The 18,644-nt window shown below is 49.8% G+C and overlaps 2 protein-coding genes across 4 annotated transcripts in view; both read right to left on the reverse strand.

Annotated features, from left to right (window-relative positions):
- The window catches only part of akap6 (A kinase (PRKA) anchor protein 6), an 87,737-nt gene extending 72,891 nt beyond the window's left edge, over positions 1-14,846 (reverse strand). Inside the window, 10 exon segments of the mRNA XM_061675407.1 lie at positions 8-133; positions 213-350; positions 423-689; positions 778-1,329; positions 1,405-1,555; positions 1,652-1,761; positions 7,952-8,126; positions 8,213-8,415; positions 10,530-11,041; positions 14,764-14,846. Of these exon segments, the coding sequence (XP_061531391.1) occupies positions 8-133; positions 213-350; positions 423-689; positions 778-1,329; positions 1,405-1,555; positions 1,652-1,761; positions 7,952-8,126; positions 8,213-8,415; positions 10,530-11,041; positions 14,764-14,815 (2,286 nt within the window). The 5' untranslated portion in view covers positions 14,816-14,846.
- A 207-nt stretch (positions 14,847-15,053) lies between these two features.
- The window catches only part of arhgap5 (Rho GTPase activating protein 5), a 44,582-nt gene continuing 40,991 nt past the window's right edge, over positions 15,054-18,644 (reverse strand). Inside the window, exon 7 of one of the 3 annotated variants that reach the window (XM_061675403.1) lies at positions 15,054-16,659. In XM_061675403.1, coding sequence (XP_061531387.1) covers positions 16,332-16,659 — 328 coding nt within the window. In that variant the 3' untranslated portion in view covers positions 15,054-16,331. The other 2 variants (XM_061675406.1, XM_061675405.1) reach the window with 2 other exon arrangements.

An 18,644-nucleotide genomic window follows, 5' to 3' on the forward strand; every position in this document is an offset into this window, starting at 1 on the left:
AACATACAAACGGTGGCGAAGGAATGTCGTCCCCGCTCTCAGGAGAATCCCAGTTGTCCTGCTTCAGCTCAGTCAAATCCCAATCATCCACGTCCTGCAAAGCATCATGGCTAACGTCCTCGCCACCAGCTCTCTGCAACAAGACAAAACCCGACTAAGGATCCAAAGACCACCACAGAGACCTGAGCAGAACGTCCAGAAAGTCCACCGACCATCGCATGGGCCAGACTATCCAGGTCGATGGCCAGAATCTCGCTCTTGTGGATCTGAGCAGGAAGCGCCAGGAACTCCTCAGACCCGTACCAGTGCACCCGGTCTGCACTGGCCTCTGAAGATGCCTGAAAGTCCTGCTAGGGAGGGAAAAAGGTGGGATTGGTCCACAGAACAGAAGGGAGTGGACTTGGAAACAAATGATTGCTCACCTTGTGTTCTTTCTGTTTCACCAGCCAGGACGGAATCTTGCAGGGAGGCGGTCTGGGGTCTGACTCCTCCCCGCTGGCCTCCAGGTCAGACGACAGGACCTGATCCCTGACGGGGGACGGCGCCGAGGAGTCCGAGTCACCGTCGCCGTGAGCCCAAATATCCGCTCGGTCTCTCTGGGACGTCGCATCCCGCGGAGGCGGGGAGGGTTCCAAAGAACTTCCGTTCGTCATCGTGTGACCTCTCTGGACATCGTGACTATCGATGACCTGGTGGAAGGAGATCAGAGGAAACCTGACAGCCTACACTATAAATCACAAAACCTCTACAACGCTGGAACGTGGATGTGAGACAAACCTTGTGGATGTCTTTTCCAGACAAAACAGAGTCCAGCTCCAACCAGAACTTGGAGCGGTCTGGGAGATCCGTAAGCGGATCCATGAGGGGATCCGCGAGGTCGGCGGGGGCGCTGTCGCCGAGTTTGGTCTCTGAGACCCCCCCGGCGTCCTCCACCTCGTACGAGATCAGAGCGACTCTTTTCGGGAGCGACGGCTCCGTGTTCCGGTCGTCGCCCGGCAGAGAACGCTTTGCAGCCTCGCTCTGATTGGTCGATTTGCTTTCTCCTGAGACGGGGTGGGTGTGGCTTAACGAGCCGTCGGGTATCACAAGTTTAGGCGAAGCGCTCTGGACGTCGATCTTTTCCGAGTCCGCCTTCTGGACCTTCTCCGGCTCCTGAGAGGCGTCCTCGCCGAGGCTCCGGTTTTCCCGGGTCTGGGGCTCGTCACCGGGACTGTAGTCGCTCAGTTCGAAGGCCGTGATGCCGCAGTCCAGAGAGAAATAGTCCTGACTGCAGCGAATGGTCAGCTGACCGCAATCGTCGACCTCGGTCAGGGCGTCGAGACGACGAGTCTGAGGGACACGAGCGAGTCGGTGAGGAGGACGCTAGGGGGGAGGAAGCGTAAGGAGATGACTTTTAGGAAGAACCTGGTGCCGGCGGTCCCGGTCCCGGCTGAAGGCCTGCAAGATGTCGGTCTCCCTGGTGAAGTTTCCGTTGGGGTCCTGCAGACCCTGAAGAAGACGCTCCTTCAGAACCAGAACCGAAACCCTCAGCTGGTGCCACAGAAGCTGCACCGTCCTGAACGTGCACGCACACACACACACACGCGCGCCATGTGGAAAACCTGCGTGCAGTCGAGGGCTTGTGTTTCACTGGAGTTTTTGCGTTGCTCACCTGATGTCCACTATGATGTTGACGGAGTAGGACAGAAGCTTGAGGGAGAACTCGGTCTCCAGAAGAGCGTGGATCTGCTCCACATGGTCGGAGATGTCCTCGCAGATGTCCTGAACGAGATAACGCGCACACACATACAGTCTGTCATCATGTGGGCGTACACGCCGCCGACAATCGGGTGTTGTATGTATGCTGCGTGCGCGTGTCGGACACAAAATGAATAGCAGTCAACTGAATGGACCACGTGGCCACGTTTCCGCATTTAAACTTGACTCGTTTTCGCGTGCGCTCGCTTCCTGCTTTCAATGTAAACACGTTCAACACAATTAGGATTTGATACGGTGAATAAAATGCGAGTCCAGAATGAAAGTTCTGGTCCTGGCGGTCCTCAAGTTCTGATAAAGGGCCGAGTGGGTCGAGCGGCGAGTCATGTGACTAAAAATACGAACATGAAGGCGCGACGACGACTAAAATTAGATGACCTTTAGAACAAAGAGCTAAAGTTCTTGGTTGCCAGCCCACATGAGATTTTGTTTGAGCCAATCAGCAGCCTCTAACCCCCCGTGGACCGGCCCGGCGCCGGCCAGCAGACGACGCGGGTCGCGCGCACCGACAGCCTCGCAAAACCGCCTGCGCCTGGAACAGAACCGGGTCGGAGGTCGCACTCGTAGGTTGCATTTCAAGTCCGTTTGGTTTCCTCAACGTGCCAGCTCCATTTTTGAACCATTTTTCCTGAGCATACCACATCAATGTTTTCTGGCCATACCGCCTCAATTTTTGCTTTGTCCTAAACACAGCACCCACCTACATTTCTTTTCCTGAACATACCACCTACCTCTGTTTTCCTGAACATACTACATGAGTTTTTTTTTTTCTTTTCATGGACATACCATTTATTATTTTTCCAAAATATACCATCTCATTGTCTTTTCCTCAACCAACCACCTCCAGTTTTTGTTCAAACCTCCTCCATTTTTTTGTAAATACTACCTGAATTTTGATGAACATACTACTCCCTCTTTCATGGATACACCACCTCATTTTTTTTCCTCAACATACCACCTCATTTTGTTCTGTTCAGAGCTCCTCAATTTTTTCGTAACTAAACCACGTCAGGGTCAAACCGTTTTGGCGGTTCCGACGGGCCAAAGTTCCACTGACATGAGCTGAAAGCCGTCAGCCCGTCTTCGTCCGCCAGGGAATCGAACACGCGCGCCCACACTTTCATCTCAACACACCAGAGTACAAACGCCTCCGCGGCAAAAACGACGTCAAGAGGCGCCCGAGGGGGGGGGGGTGTCTCATGAATGACATTACACACACACACACAATTTTGTCATCGACTTGTGCTCATGTTGCTGTGAAACACTGATCAGCCTCGTTGTGGCTTTCTCATAATTGTACACACACACACACACACACACATCTGTTTAAATGAACAGCAAGTCTGTCTTTTCCATCTGAACTCATTTGTAAGATCACACATCTGCTCGGAGCTCATCACACCGAATGCATCAACGTGCGTGTGGGTGAGGAACTAACACGGTGGCTTTCATTGGCCGCCAGTGCATGTGAGGAAACATGCAGACGCGCACGCGCACCCGCATTCAAATGTTCACGTCAGATCGTCGTCCCGCTCGTCAACATCAAAGACATCAAAAGGCGCCGGTGCCATTTCAGCCAATAACCTTCAAACTCCTCCCGCCCGTCGGCACGTGTGATGGGTCGGCTTCAAAGGTGGCGGGTGAGTCCAAGGTCGAATTTGCCAAAGTGTAACGTTCATACAAAAGTGGGAAAACTTTTCAGGCTATCGTCTTTGTGTCGGAAACTGGTTCCAAAACGGAAATCTACAACCTGCTGGTTTCCACGGTAACGCACGCCGTGGTCACGCATTTCTTCACTGACAACAACACAGTCAAGAGAACGTACATCATCACAAACCAACACCTCAACACAACTAGTACAACTAACACAATTAAACTCATCGACAGGTCAACACAACTAACGCCACTACACAACCAACAAAACTAACGCGAGCAACACAACTAATGCCTCCATGAGACGACAGGATTCGAGCCCTAATATTGGCTCGATGAGCTATCGTGACCGATTTCCCAGATCGGGCCCGATCGGGAATGACAAAACTTTTTGGGAGTGTGACATCATCCACGACCAACGATTTGGCCCGACGACGCAAAAATGAAAAGTCTAGCATGTTTGATTTTGGGGGGGGGATATCGTCCGCGCAGCGTGACATATCAACCACGACTCTCCGACAGCACACCTCGACGTCGACCAATACGATTGCGCATTGTGACCGGCGCATCGCTTCCCGCGCTAGCCGTTCTCAACATTTATTCACACGCACAAACCAATCTTTAGAGCACGATTCGACGGAACGCCGGCATGTTTACGTACAAGCGTTAGTGTTAGCGCTAGCTTGCTCGGCTACATCACGTTTTGTCGGCTGCTCGCGAGCCGTATCGTATTCGAAGTATACGAGCTGACCTCGAGCAACCCTCGAACGGACGTCCTCTCCCGAGCACCGGTCGCAGACCACCGCGCGTTTTTCCTCATTTCGCAATCACCCCCTCCGCGCACACACACATTGGCGCGGTGCACTGTTGTCGTCGCCATCCGGTCGCGTCGACCGGATGCACGTTTTCTGGTTCCGCCTCTCCGACAGCGTTTGATTGGACAAGATAAAGCCCAGCGATCGTAAAAGACGGAATACACGTCGTGTAGTGTTGCTAATGGCGGCGGTCTGACGGAGAAAGACCGCATTTGTCTTGTCGCCTGGGCCGGCCATAAACACAACTAGCACAATAAACAAAGTCAACACAACAAAGCCGCAAGCACGCTCGGCCGCGCCTCGTCGTCCGCTTCGCTTCCTGTCAGGGACGACGCTGAGCTTCGCGACGTTGGGTTCTGACACACTTTGCGGGACGCACACGCACGCACGACGTTGCGCTTCTTACCTTAAGTGTGTTTTCGTGTCGTCGGAAATAAGACACTGACGCGAGGAAGTGGCCGTCGCAAACTTTGTGCGGACGCTGCGCACTCTCTCTGCCTGTGTGTGTGCGTGTTACAGTGTGTGCATGTGTGTGCCTGTTGACCTCCTTCCATCGGGTGGGGGAGGGGGGGCAACAGTTGCAGGTTATTTTGGGAGCGTCTCAACAAGACCCCTCGCACACACACGCGATTGAACACACTGCAAAACACACATGCGCACACTGAATCTTTCACTCACTCTCACTCAAAAACACACACACACAGTGTAACACGCACACACTGCAACAGAGACACAATTTATCTTTGTTACACAGGCACACTCCAAACACAGACACACAACCTCACACACATACACCCCCACCCCCCCACACGCGCACACACATTTGGTGAGTTGTGAGGAAGTCGAGGTCGCTAAATGAATGACAAACGTTGACATTAAAAGTTTTCTTCTTCTTCCCGCGTCATTTTCAACATTCTTCAAGTCGCGGCCGCAGTGACATCATCAAGTGTGTGTGCGTGCGCGTGTGCGTGCGTGCGGCCTTGCAGCCGTGACTTTCCTCATGCAGCTGTTAGGGCTTGCAATGGCATTGCAACACACACACAGTTTCCATCAGTGTAATGACATCCTTGAGCGTCAACGTCAAGGTCACGAAGCAGCAAAAGGCCCCGCCGGCGACGAGAGGGAGCAGACGCGAATAAAAAGAGGAAATAAAGTCAAACAAGAAAAAGATGAGGAAGAGGATGAAGATGAAGACGGCAACAAAACGGTCTGGTCACATGAGCGCCTCCGTCCGGTCACAAACTTGTGGCAACGCGCGTCGTGGAACACACCGACATCTTCTAAGTCACGCTAGCATGTTCTCAAACACGCTCGCTCGATCAACTGTATTCATGCAGCGCTTTCACATACTTGTTATGAAACGTCACGCAGACATGTTATCAAACACGCGAGCATCCTCCAAAACACGGCCGTGGAAACAGAACGCCGAGATGTGAAACATGCTAACATACTGAAATGTACGTTCTTAAACATACCCGCAGGGTCCGAAACACGCTGTTCGGAAATGTTGTAAAACACGCCGGCATGTGTTCTACTACACGTTCACATGTTCTTGAACATCACGTTAACATGCTCTGAAACATGTTCTTGAACACACCTAAACCTCCTAAGACAGGATCGCTTTTGCCTTCGTACATTTTTAAACATCACGCTCATCAGAACGCGCACGTTCGTGTTCTGAAGCACACCGACATGTCCTAAAACATGAAGGCGGCACGATACCGCGTACGAGATCATCACGACGAGCACAACAAGAGCCGGAAGGACAAAAAAGAACAAAAATAGAATGAGAATAATATTCATCGTCCCACATTAGCTCAATTCGCCGTTGGTTATTGAATATTACAAACGTCACTGTGTTGCAATTCCATCCAATGACCGCCAGATGACGCCACAGCAACAAGTCAACTCAACCAACATGGAAGCTACAGCAGTGGTAAGAGAAATACTTCGACAATTATGATGATTATTATTATTATGACGAAAACAAAATTCAAACAGTACATGCGATGCTAAAGCCAAATGACTTTTCATGTGTTGTGTTGCTTTTTACTGCTTTTACAGTGCATCTGGTTTGTAATAACTATCACAATATCGTATTAATATAAGCCGGCACGGCGGAGGACTGGTGAGCACATCTGCCTCGCAGTTCAAATCCCGGCCGCCCCGCCCGTGTGGAGTTTGCACGTTCTCCCCGTGCCCGCGTGGCTTTTCTCCGGGCGCTCCGGTTTCCTCCGCATCCCAAAAACGTGTGCGCCAGGTTAATTGAAGACTCTAAATTGCCCGTAGGCGTGAACGTGAGTGCCAACGGTTGTTTGTTTATATTTGCGCCATGCGATCGGCTAGCGACCGGTTCGGGGCGTACCCCGCCTCTCGGCCGAAGACAGCCGGGATGCGCTCCGGCGTGAGGAGAAGCGCTACGGAAAATGGATGGCCGGATAGTATTAATATGAGATAGAGAGCGCTAGATTTTGTTCAAATGATAAGAAGATGATAGATGCGTCGTCTGCTCTTTTGTGTCATTCCGACTTTTTGCCACCAGGAGGCTTCAGAGAGTCGCGTTAAACTCGACTCGACTGTTTGATTCGGTCAACTCACACTTACTGACTTTTATTATTGTTGATCAAGATTGAAGTTCCACACATATTGTAACTTATGAATCTATCAAATAAAAACAATTCCAATCTTTCCAAAACCATTCCATTTGTCCTCGTGTACAAGTGTGCGGTAAATATGAAAGTTAAATAAATAAAGCAAATGTAAGAATGAGCATTAAAATATTGCGTAACCAGCAGCAAGCGACGCAAAGCATGATGGGAAATGTGACGCCTGAGGTCACGCACACTCGCTGAAAATGACGAATGATTTCATCATGTACACACGCGCGCGCACACCCACAGTGACTGGCTAATGAGTTTCTATATTTAATTTCGATTTGTTGCCAGCGGATGAAGTGAAGGCAGTAAAAAATAAATACAAAATAAAACATTTTACCACATGTTCGACATACATGAATCATTTGATACTTAACATGTTCTTGACGTAGCCGTCCATCCATCCATCCATCCGTCCGTTTTCTGTCGCGCTTCTCCTCACGCGGGTCGCGGGCGTGCCGGAGCCCATCCCGGCCGTCATCGGGCAGGAGGCGGGTACGCCCTCGACCGGTCGCCAGCCGATCGCGGGGCACGAACAAACAAGCAAACAAACAACCATTCGCACAATTTGGAGTTGTCGATGAACCTAGCACGCACGTTTGGGGGATGCGGGAGGAAAGCGGAGCGCCCGGAGAAAAGCCACGCGGGCACGGGGAGAACGTGCAAACGCCACACGGGCGGGGCCGCGCGGGCAGACGTTCCTAATATTTGACGAGCTGAAGTTCCAAATATTAGAAGCTCGCTATGCCGTCGCGTGGCGTCATCAAATGTACGTTAGCGGTGGCGACAAGCACTTTTTCGAGGTAACCGTGGCAATGCTGGGCAATATCGGTACATGAGCAGAAGTATGGAACAATCATGTTTGACTTCTATTTTTTGTGTTTTCAATCTACAGCAGCACGCCGACATTCGGCCGCCGCCGGGAGCGATCGAGGCCTCGGCGTCTCGCCCGAAGTCACTCCGACAGCGGACGGCATTCGAACCGCCGAGCCGAGCGGTCGCCCTATTAACGAACTACCGAGGTCCGCTGTTGGAAAAAAACGAGACGGACGGAATGTTTGCGAGGTCGCTTACCTTGAGCTGCAACAGGTGCGCGTCCACGTGTCTGCCGGCGCCGTCTTGCGCCGCCGAGTGCGTCAGTTGCGTCACCCTGGCGCCGCTGGCACGGAGCCACGCCTCCGTTTGCGGGAGGTGAAGCAGCACCTGCCAATCGGCGCCCGTGTGCACCGGCGGAGGCTTCCGATTGGACCTGGGGAAAAAGAAGCAGACACGCCCCCGGGGGCGGCGTCATCCTCGTCTTCATCATCCTCATCGTCGTTCTTCTTATTCGTTTACCTGAGGGCGGCGTCCGCCCCCGCCTTGTTTTTTTCCCCTTCGGCCTCTGCCGACGACGCCCCCCGCCGGTCCGGAGCGGGCGTGGCCGCGGTGAGCGCCGGCGACGGCGGCGCGGGGCTCAAAGGCGACAAGGTCACCGCGCTCATGGTGATGAAGAGGCGAGCGAGGAAGAGATGATCGACAACGGCGTTCACGGGCGGAGCCTGCAGCGTTGCATACGACCGACGGAAAGTCAGCAGCGCAACAAGGCAAAGGCCAGCGCAACCGGCGACCTCGAGGTCTCCGTCGAAGCCGAGCGGAGGTCGCGCTCCTTTGCGGCAACGGGACATTGAATTCGGCGATTGTTTGAGGCACCGCCGGGGGGAGCCCGTGCACCACTCGCGGAACATCGCGGCGATGTCATCCGCACGCAACAGAAGACACGATTGGCCGCACGCCCGTTGCCGGCCGGGCCGGGCCGGACCGCAGGCGTGCGGGAGGGCGTGAGCGAGGGTCCCCGCGGTTTCCGGCGCCGCCGCCGTGTGAGGAACGCCACGACACGGAGGAGGCGGCTCCGACCTCCGTTCGAGGTCATCGTACGATCGTCGTGCTCTTTGTCAATATGATGACGTGTCGAGATTTGAACATACGCGGTGCCGAGAATATTTGACCGTTGTTTCGCCGTTCTCGCATATGCGCTGCATATGTTATTATGTTTGCGCTACTATTTGTCTCCATGTCATCATCTCATATCTGCCTGTCACAGCGCGTCCCGAGCAGCGGCGGCAGCACAACGCGGGCTCCCTCCGACGGTACGTGAAGATCGCGCGTCATGTTGCCGTGGCTTCCATTTGGATTTGTTGTTGTTCCCCTTAGCCACTCGAGCGCTAAGTTTGTTTGTTAAGTACACGTCCGTTGAAGTACAGTAAAGTCGCATTTAACCCTCACGACTGTTTGTTGCGTTTCGGTTTGACTTTATTTTACGATTGTACAATATATTTGGATTTAACTGTTCCTATATTCGAGCACAGTTCGCATCATGTGATGAGGGCTTGCAAAAATATGAAATGTACTTTTTCGCAAGAAAGCTTCTGCCTGGTTTTTGATGAACACATAAGCCTACTATGCTAAAGCATTTGAATTGATTTCATGTCAGACAGTAAGAAAAAAAGCTTATGTGTTGTTGTTTTTTTAATAGAGTGTACGTAAATATCTGGTTTTTATTATACGTCGTCTGTTTTATCACTTTTCAGAGATGAGCGGCAGAGTGCAAATGGAATTGTCAATCGATTTTCATGCGTTGAAGAGTGAGCCATTAGCTACACAAATATGATATATTGAAATTTTTAAGAATAATAATGCATGAAACCTATGTAACGCTTTTCGAGGTACTCAGACGCTTTAGAATTGCAGGCATTATTCATTCACTCCCTGCAGGCGGCAGTCCGACAGATCTGCGTTCCGCGCCATCGCTGAACATCCGACCGCAACGTGGCTGAAGTATCGCCCAGGGCCACGACCACGTGCGGCCGGGTTGGGAATTCGAACCGGCGACCCTGCGGTTTCAGGGTGCACGCTTATCCTCCGCGCCACGCCGCGAATCGCCTCAAACTTAAGCCAAGTCGAAAGGACCCGAAATGGATGCTACGTGCTAAGGAGAGATTGACGCTAAGCTAGGCTAGCTATCATTTTCTCTGAGTGGTCACATGACTCGAAGTGTTAAAAGGAAAAAAAAAAAAAAAAAGGTAGCTTTCTTGAAGTCTTCATTCTGTCACATGACACGATGACATCATCACATTCTTGCACTTCCTGACATTTTCCGGCTCATGAGGACGTTCCGATTGGTCGACGCCTTCATGCTAACCACGCGGGACAAACAAGTCGTCCAAGGGTGCGAATGCGAGTCTGTCCATACGTGTCATTGCCCGGCGCCCGGCCCAGGGCGTAGCCCTCACCCGGCCCGGCGGGCAACGGAAGTGACGAATGGCGCAGTTGGTCCCAAACAAAGCATCGGCGGTCCGCACGCGGGGAAAACTTTCGGCACAGGCGGGAGGGGCGACCGCCCGCCCGCCCGCCAGCCCGCCGGACGGGACGCCCGCCCGCTTCTGGACGATTCCGACGCGACGGGGCGTCGGCCTCCGCGGGCCGACCCGACGCAGCGGCGGCGCCGTCAGAAGAGAGTCGGGTGTCACCTGACCCCACCCTACGCTGAGGTCAGCCCTCACCCTGCGCCTTCCGCTTGCGCTCGCTTTTGACTTTCCCATCCGCTCTTTCCATAAGCTCCTGAAAGCACCATCCCACGCGCACACACGTTTACAGATCCGAGACGAGTACGTACCGCATCTGCCGCCCCGCCTGCGTTTACTGCGAGCGAGCGACCGACTAACGCTCCTCTGCGGCCGGACGGACGGACGGAGGATGATGGAAGGACGGAAGACGGATGGAGGAAGGTCGGAGGGAGTGCGGCGGCGGGTCGGGACAGTCCCACTGCGGCCGGCGCTAGCAGCCGCAATGCTAATGCTAAGTTAAGCGATGATGCGGCACCTTTTGGACGGGAAACACGAGTGGAGGAAAAGAGAGAAAGAAGAGGAGAGGAGAGGAAGGGAAGGGAGGAGGAGAAGGAGAGGGAGACGGGGGGCCTCCGGTTGCCGTGGAAAGTGAAGAGTACGTGATGGAGAGGGCGGGACCGCACTGTGATTGGCCGGCAGGGCGTGGCGCTCCACTCCATGGGGGAGGGGGCGGGAGGACACGTTGGATGACGGGGCAGCTGCCTCCCCTTCCCCTCTTCTCCTCCTCCTCCTTCTTCTTCTTGCATGGTGACGCCTAAGGAGGCAGCAGCGCCCCCTGCTGCTGCACAACAACAACATGACAATTACAAAACAAACACTTTAGACCAGAATGGGAAAACGGTTTGCTTTTTAAACGAGACGAACATGACAGGTTGTCTGTAAATGACGTTTTTTTTTTAATTATACAGGTATTTTAATAATGAAATAAAAATGTATCAATGTTTTATTAGAGTTATAATATAATCATAATTTGTGAATCAATTATTTAAAATAAAATGTTAAATGTAAATTTGCTCATTTTACTGTCTTTGTGTTTATGTATTTGCACTAATTTAGTCAATTATTAACAAAATGCAAAAGGTAAATGCACTATACTAAATACATAAAGCAGTTATTTAAAACATGAAGTAAAATTTTTCACTGTACTAATCATGTCTAATCATAATTCATGTAGACGAAAAATTATTGAACATATTTGTTCTTTTCATTCACACTAAATAAATTAACCAATTATTTAATAAAACCATAAATGATACGTACATGTAAATTGTTTTTATGAAATGAAAAATGGTTAAATGTACAAAAATGTGTATTTTCGCGAAACAAATTGATCAATTATTCAATGAGATATGAATGCAAATAAATTTTGATTAACTATGAACGTATGAAATATTTCAAGACTCTCGATAATCCAAACAAATTATTTCCACACATCAGACTGACGTCAACCGGACAAACTTCAATTTGGACTCACGTGGGTGCAAACGCCGGCTTGACACGCGAACGCCACGCGTGCTCCTGGTCCACGTGGACAATTTGAGACCGAAAACAAACGGAAATCAAAGCAATATTCCGCAATAAATGTTAGCTGTAAGATGCGTGTGTACCACAAACAGCCAAAAGAACCATTCGACGTGATATATTTGTATCAAGATAGAACGGAAATAAATAAAGAAGGCCGTGTGAGATCTCGACGGGCGTGGCTAGCCTGGGAAAAGGAACGGAAAAGTTGAACGGTGTTTATTCGCAAGCAAAAGTCATTTGTCTGGGCTTGTTTCTGAAGGTCGTGACATCTGTCGTTTACCTTATAAGGAGTGGAACTTTCTGGCTGATTCCACCCGCCCCTCAGAGAAGAAGACACGCAGCGCTTCTCTGTTTCGACAGACACTCGGTTGCACAGCGCGTTGTAGCTCCTTGCCAATAAACGACAGATGTGGAACTTCTCTGGCTTTTCCTCACATCAAAGAACTCACAATTGGTTGGTAGGAATATTATGGCGTGTATTTTTTCCCCAACTTGAACAGGCGGCGACCTGTTTACATTTCGTTGACATATTTGTTGTTGAAATTTGTTTTCAATTTGCCAAAATCAGTTCAAAACGCACATAGGCAGTCTTTCCAGTAACACTTTGGTCGGTTTGGTTGAAAGTCCCTGACAAGGAGCGGGCGTGCGGGCGTGCGGGGGGGCGGGCGGTCGGGGGTCCTTTTCCTCTTCCGGCCCGAGTCGAGCTATTTGTCGGTTCGGTTTTGGCGCTTAACCACCAGGCGGCGCCATTGACCCCGTAAAGATCCGGTCGAACATGGAAAGTACAATCTCTCCGAATGTGAGCGCTTTTGTCTTCGTGGAGTTCGAGAGGACGACGCAGGAGAGACGCTTACACGGAACAGGGTGACACGCTGTGGCCTCCCCCGAAAGCAAAACAACGACGAGGAGTTCCTGAGCGTTGCAGTTTGTAGTCTTGTAGCTCCCTGCGCCCCTGGTCGTCATGGTAACTCACACAAGCCTTTTAAGGCCAACAACATCCTATAAAAGAATCGATGCCGAGGTGGCATCAAAACTTGCTTCGACTTACTTTTCCAGGTCTTCGCTTTGTTTGTTACGTTGTGTGCGTGCGTGCATAAATTGATCCAAATACAAAGTTGTTCATTACAAAACCAAACTGCCGTCCAAAATGGATCGAAATACCCCACGAGCGCGTTTGACAAAAGTTTCCAGTCCGAAGCGCGCGCGTCGATCGGCTGAACGCGTCCACGAGCCGATCACGCGCTGGCCCACTTGCCCTCAACACGCACAAATGGCCGCCAGGTGGCACAATTGCTTCGCGCAAAATAGGGCGTCCTCCCAATAATATTGTCGCCAAGTGGGACGAAAGGCGCACTCGCGCCAATAATTGCATGTCACCTTTTCAAGAGAAGAAGAAGAAATAGGAGGAGGAAGCGGAAAGAAGATTCCCCCCGCCAAATCATTTCCTGGAAAACACGACGATGTGGAACTGTGAAGGCAATTAGCAGCCCGCCGCCACGAGGGGGCGCAATTTATTTGTCTTTCTGGGAATAGCATCGAGAACAACGTTTGTAAATTCTGTTGCTTTTGAAACGAAAGCATTCACATACTTTCGAGACTTTATTATTCAAATTCGTTTTTTAAACAATTATTTTTTGCCATTGGCTTGACATTTTATTTCGTACGCCGTTGTTGTACTTTTGTCATTTGTGTGCATCAAATGTATTTTTTTTTTCTTGTTGTTGCACCTTTCGGAAGCCAAAACTAATAAAGCAGATTTCCAGTGAATACAGAGTCAAGTATGACTTGTCAACGATGTTGTTCCGCATCCTAACACAGGGGGCGACTTGAATTCGTTCCGTGATTGGAGCTCTTGTCCCGCTGAAATGAATTCCAAATGGCGTTATCCGTTCCATATAGCGCTCTGTAATTTTATACTTGATGACGTCATTAAATAGAATGAAAATGATTTCATTTTTGCCAATTTCTCCTTCAATGTGCACAGTTTGCCATTGCACGTTAGCATTAAGCTAGCAGAGGCTAGGTGGTCGTTTTAAATACACAAGGTGTAATTGTCGTTTTACATTTTGGAATAAACTTCAGCTGGGAAGGGCAATAAACAGCTCGAAGCCTTTTTTGACAAATCGCTCGGGAAAACTTGCCGATTCGCGCCGGAAGTGGTCAAGACCGCTCGCCTTTGGTAGCGGAGAAAAACAAAAAACTGAGGGAGGGCAACAAACAAAAGTGACATTTTGTCAGAAAAGAAAGTTTATTTGGAAACAAGACCAACGTTTTCCAGTTTCCAGTCCTTTGCTCGCTGGTTTCAAATTAAAAGCGGAGCGGATTATTATTATATTTTATTTATTTTTTTTGCATTTGTCACTCAACAAGACGCGACAAACTCAAATGTTTTGTTTTGCGGTTGATCGGCCGCGTTCCATTCTCGCCAACGTTATGTCGCTTTAAGCCTTTCGCCAGAAAACCGTCACGCTGTCCCCCTCCCGGACGGGCGTCCTCGTTTTCTCAACCTTCGAACAATGGCGTCCGAGGTCGTGCGTTTCCTCAAGGTCAACCAGTGGCGGGCCGCATTGTAATTTGATTTGCTTCGTGAACAATAACTTTTTTCTTATTTTTTTTTTTGAACGATGTCATTGATTCTTAAACGAATTGCTACATTTTCCCTTAACTTGCATTTTGCACTCCATCGATCCAATCGTCAGCAAGAAAAAAAACTAAAAAAAAAAAAAAAAAAGGAAGTAGTGGAAGTTTTGTTTCAGGTGCTAGCAGCTTGTTAGCATCATGCTAACACGTCAACAACGTGATGCGGCCGCCAAGGTGACGGCAAACGGACGACGACGAGGACGCGCGTCCGGACCGGCTCGGACACACTCCTTCGACGCGCGCGCGTGGATTCAAAACAAAACTTTCGTCACCTACTCGAACACTTTTCACATTTTCTTTTCTCTTTCTTAAAACTAAAACATTCCTGTTCATATTTACGTCTTTCTTCTTCGTTTTTCTTTGCGGGCTTGAATGAAAACTTTCTTTCCATCCTGCCGGGCGTGCTGCGTTCACACGCAGTCGGGATTCCGGGCGTTTTCCTTCCGCGATTCACTGACTGGCGTGACGTGACGTCTTGTACTCGGTTGGCATGTTTTCGAGTCCATCAGCAGCGTTTGAGCTGATAAATTCTCATATATTTAGATTCTTTTATAAATGTATTTCCTCTATTTAGGGAAAGGAAAAACAAACTATTGGACATTTAGGCAAAAATATGAAATTATTCATAGTTGAATGTCAAAGAAAAAAAAGTCCCCTTTAACTGAAAAAACATTCTTGACAATAACATGAATGTTTTTTTTCACTAAAACATGCAGCAGTGGCCTGTAGTGGTTTGGCAGTTCGTCCCTTTCTCCACTTAAGTTTCCCTCCTGAATCCGTACACGGACGCGCACACACATGCACACACACAAACAGGGTAGAAATGAGAGCACATAGAAATATATCAAAAAAGAAAAGTGATCAAAAGCCACTGTGCTCTTCTCAATTATCTACAAGTGATGAAGATGAGGTTCCTGTGCTGCAATGTGAAAACCTTTAGGAAGACCTGGAGTCTTTTTTTTTTCTTTTCTTTTTTTTGTACCTTGGGAGGTCACGCACAACAAGTCCCACAGTTGACCCTTGACCCCGTCGAGCACAGGCAACATGAAAACGTCATCGCTATGTGCCAAAAAAGATCCAAAGGAAAACGGTCCAAAAAGTGACGTCGTGATGCCGTTCTCCACAAGGGGGCGATCAGCCGTCTTCACATTTTCTCGGCAAAAACCAAAACGGGACTCAAAGTTCTTTCGGATTGAAATCCAATGAAAAATGTCCGGATTTGTCATACTTCAATTGCTGGCTAAGACAAAAAAAAAGCTAATTTAAAAACGGCCACATAACTAAATTTCATTTGAATATAGCTGTCGTCGGGCAGAAAACTCACTCACTTTTCCGGAAAGCGAACGACGGAAACGGAATCGCTCTCCTGTCCTCTCCTCTCCTCTCTTCTCTCTTTTCCGTACGACGACGACAACAAAACACGAGCACGTTTGCAGCAAATCAACAGTTTGACACGTGTCGTAATCACGTGCTAGCAATTGTGCGCGTGCGTGCGCGTCTGCCTAACTGAGTGAGGCGGCTAACAAGCTAACATAGCTTCAACTTCAACTTCCGGTCACATAAAGCTGACCGATCACAGTGAACCCTGCATATTAACACCCAAGAATAATAATAAGACATTTTTCCTAAGTCACGATTTCCCTAATATTTGTTAGCGCCTCAGTTTAAGTGAGTTGAGGAGTTTCATTTCGACAATAGCGCTTCGTTGCCAGGTATGGTCAATTGTATGTCAATTACTTGCGAATTTTCACGAACGGCGGTCCTGCTGCCTTTTTCCAATTTCCGATTTTGGATCGGAGCCAGAAATTGAAATAAGACAAACGGGGTCAACGTTTTGTTCTTTCGAGCTGGATGAAAACAACGAGGAGTCCCTTTTTGCTGTTTGCAAACACGAGAAGGGGCGGCGCTCAAATGAGGGGGTCGGGGGGCAGCGCGTGGCGAATCTGCTGCGGCTGCAGGGGGGGCGGCAGCTGCAGGGGCAGCAGCGCCTCCACCATCTCGTGGCAACGGTGCGGCGGCGGCGGCGGGGGCCCGGGGGCGCCGTCGCCTTCGGGGACGTCGCCGCCGTGGAAGAAGAAGTCGCTCTGCAGGATGAAGGCCTCCACCACGGCCTGGTTGAGCTTGGTGGTGGACAGCGTGTCTTTGTTCTCAAAGTCGGGCCGCATCAGCGTCGGCCAGAAGCAGATGGACAAATTGTCGGCAGTCATCAGCGTACTTTTGCTGTGCTGACTTACCCTGGAATTGTTCACAAAGACAGACATCACTCTCGTATAGTCCAAGTCATAACACAATTTCATAGAACGTAAAGGATTTCAACAGTTGGTGCATGATTGCATGCTGCAAATGAATGCGCTGTGCCCGCCTCAGCAGACCTGAAACACACACTCGCGCAGACGGCACTTGCTGTCATCGTCATTTTTGTGAAGGATGAAGAAGAAATACTTTTGAGGATTGTTATATGATCTGCCTACACGTGTCGCTCCACCGTTTGCGTTCAAATATCCGTGGCCCCTCCCCCACTTTTAAAGAGCTCGGGCGCCTTCATTCGCATCAGCGCTTACAATTACGACATGCTAGCTATGGCTGCACCTCAAAAGTGAGTCTTCCCGGGATGCCCCAATTTGCATAACAGAGCGCTGTCGCTATTTAAATGCCAAAGTCTTTTGCATTTTGTGTTATTCGCGCTACCGCAGCATGTTGGAACGCAAAGCATTGTGGGCATCTAACTGGCAGGAAGCAAGAATGCTCAAATGTCGGTCACGTTGGCTGAATGTCGTATGCCGTCGGGGTTAACTTTCTCTGAAGTCCGTAACGTGAATTGTGTTTGTGGACGCACAAACGACAAGTTGACCAGGCGAGGCGGCCAGAACTTTAGACCAGGTCTGGTCTACCCCCCCCCCCCCCCCCCCCCCCCCCAAACAGTTCCACAGAAGACTCAATCAACACAGCCCTCACACAATGCAAACACCTACGTGTGGATTTCAGCTCTGCATTGAATACAGTTGTAGCCCACAAACTGGTTACAAAGCTGAGCAGCCTGGGCATTGACAGCTCACCTGGATACTGGACTTCCTCAGCAAGAGACCTCAGAATGTCAGGATGGGAAACAACGCCTCCCGCACTCTCATCCCGAAAACGGGGACACCTCAGGAATGTGTCCTCGGTCCCCTCTTTACACATGACGGCACTCCCATCCACCCCAACACCACCATTGTCACATTTGCTGACGACAACGACCCGATCAGGGCACGACGACGACGAGTCAGACGAAAGGGAGGAGCGCCGGCATCTCAGGCAAAACGGTGGGAAATCAACAATCCGGACTTCAGGAAATCCAAACGCACCGAGCACACTGGCGTTTCTCTATACACTGCAAAAACCCAAACTCTTACCAAGAACATTTGTCTTATTTCTAGTCAAAACTAAATAAAATAAGACATCACCTAAAAAGTCACTTGTCTTTCGACAATTTTCACTTGAAGTAGAAAAAAAATTGCCAGTGGAGAAGCAAAAACTCACTTTTTTTGAGGTAATGAGTGTCATCAGATGAGTTTTGAGACTTTTGACTAGAAATGAGACAAATATTCTTGGTAAGATTTGGAGTTTTTCTTGAGTTTCGAGACTGAACTAGAAATAAGCCGAACATTCTGGATGGAGAGGGTGGAACGCTTCAAGTTTCTCAAGAGTCCACATTTTGGCAAACCTCGCTCGCCTGGTCCACCAACTTGACGTCAAAAACTGTACTTGCTCGAGAAACTACGCCAAGCCCAGCTCCCCCAACACCTGCTGATGAACCTTTGTAGACCTCCTCAACCACAAGCTGGTTCAGCAGCTGTACTGCGAAGGACCGGTGGGACTTGCAACGGGTGGTGAGAGCAGCGCAGCGGGCGACTGGATGCACGCTAGCCCGTGCCACCCTCAGGCTGGCAGACGACTGCGGAAAGCCAGTGGAATCATCAATGACCCTTCCCGTCCCGGACACTCACTTTTCTTCCCCCCTCCCTCTGGAAAACGTCCCAGGACATTCAAGTTCAACGACCACCCTGTGAAATATGATATGAATTAAACCAGAATGTAAATAATCACACGACGGCCATAAATAATATGGTCATTCTCCCAACGGTGAACAATTGTTTCCTCTGTAAATAAAGGTCTTTTTGATAATTGTGTGATTCTATTTCCTTTTTTATCTCAACGCTGCAAACTGCCTGACTGATTTG

This window comes from Phycodurus eques, chromosome 4, assembly GCF_024500275.1.
Source record: "Phycodurus eques isolate BA_2022a chromosome 4, UOR_Pequ_1.1, whole genome shotgun sequence".
In the NCBI taxonomy this organism is placed as follows: domain Eukaryota; kingdom Metazoa; phylum Chordata; class Actinopteri; order Syngnathiformes; family Syngnathidae; genus Phycodurus; species Phycodurus eques.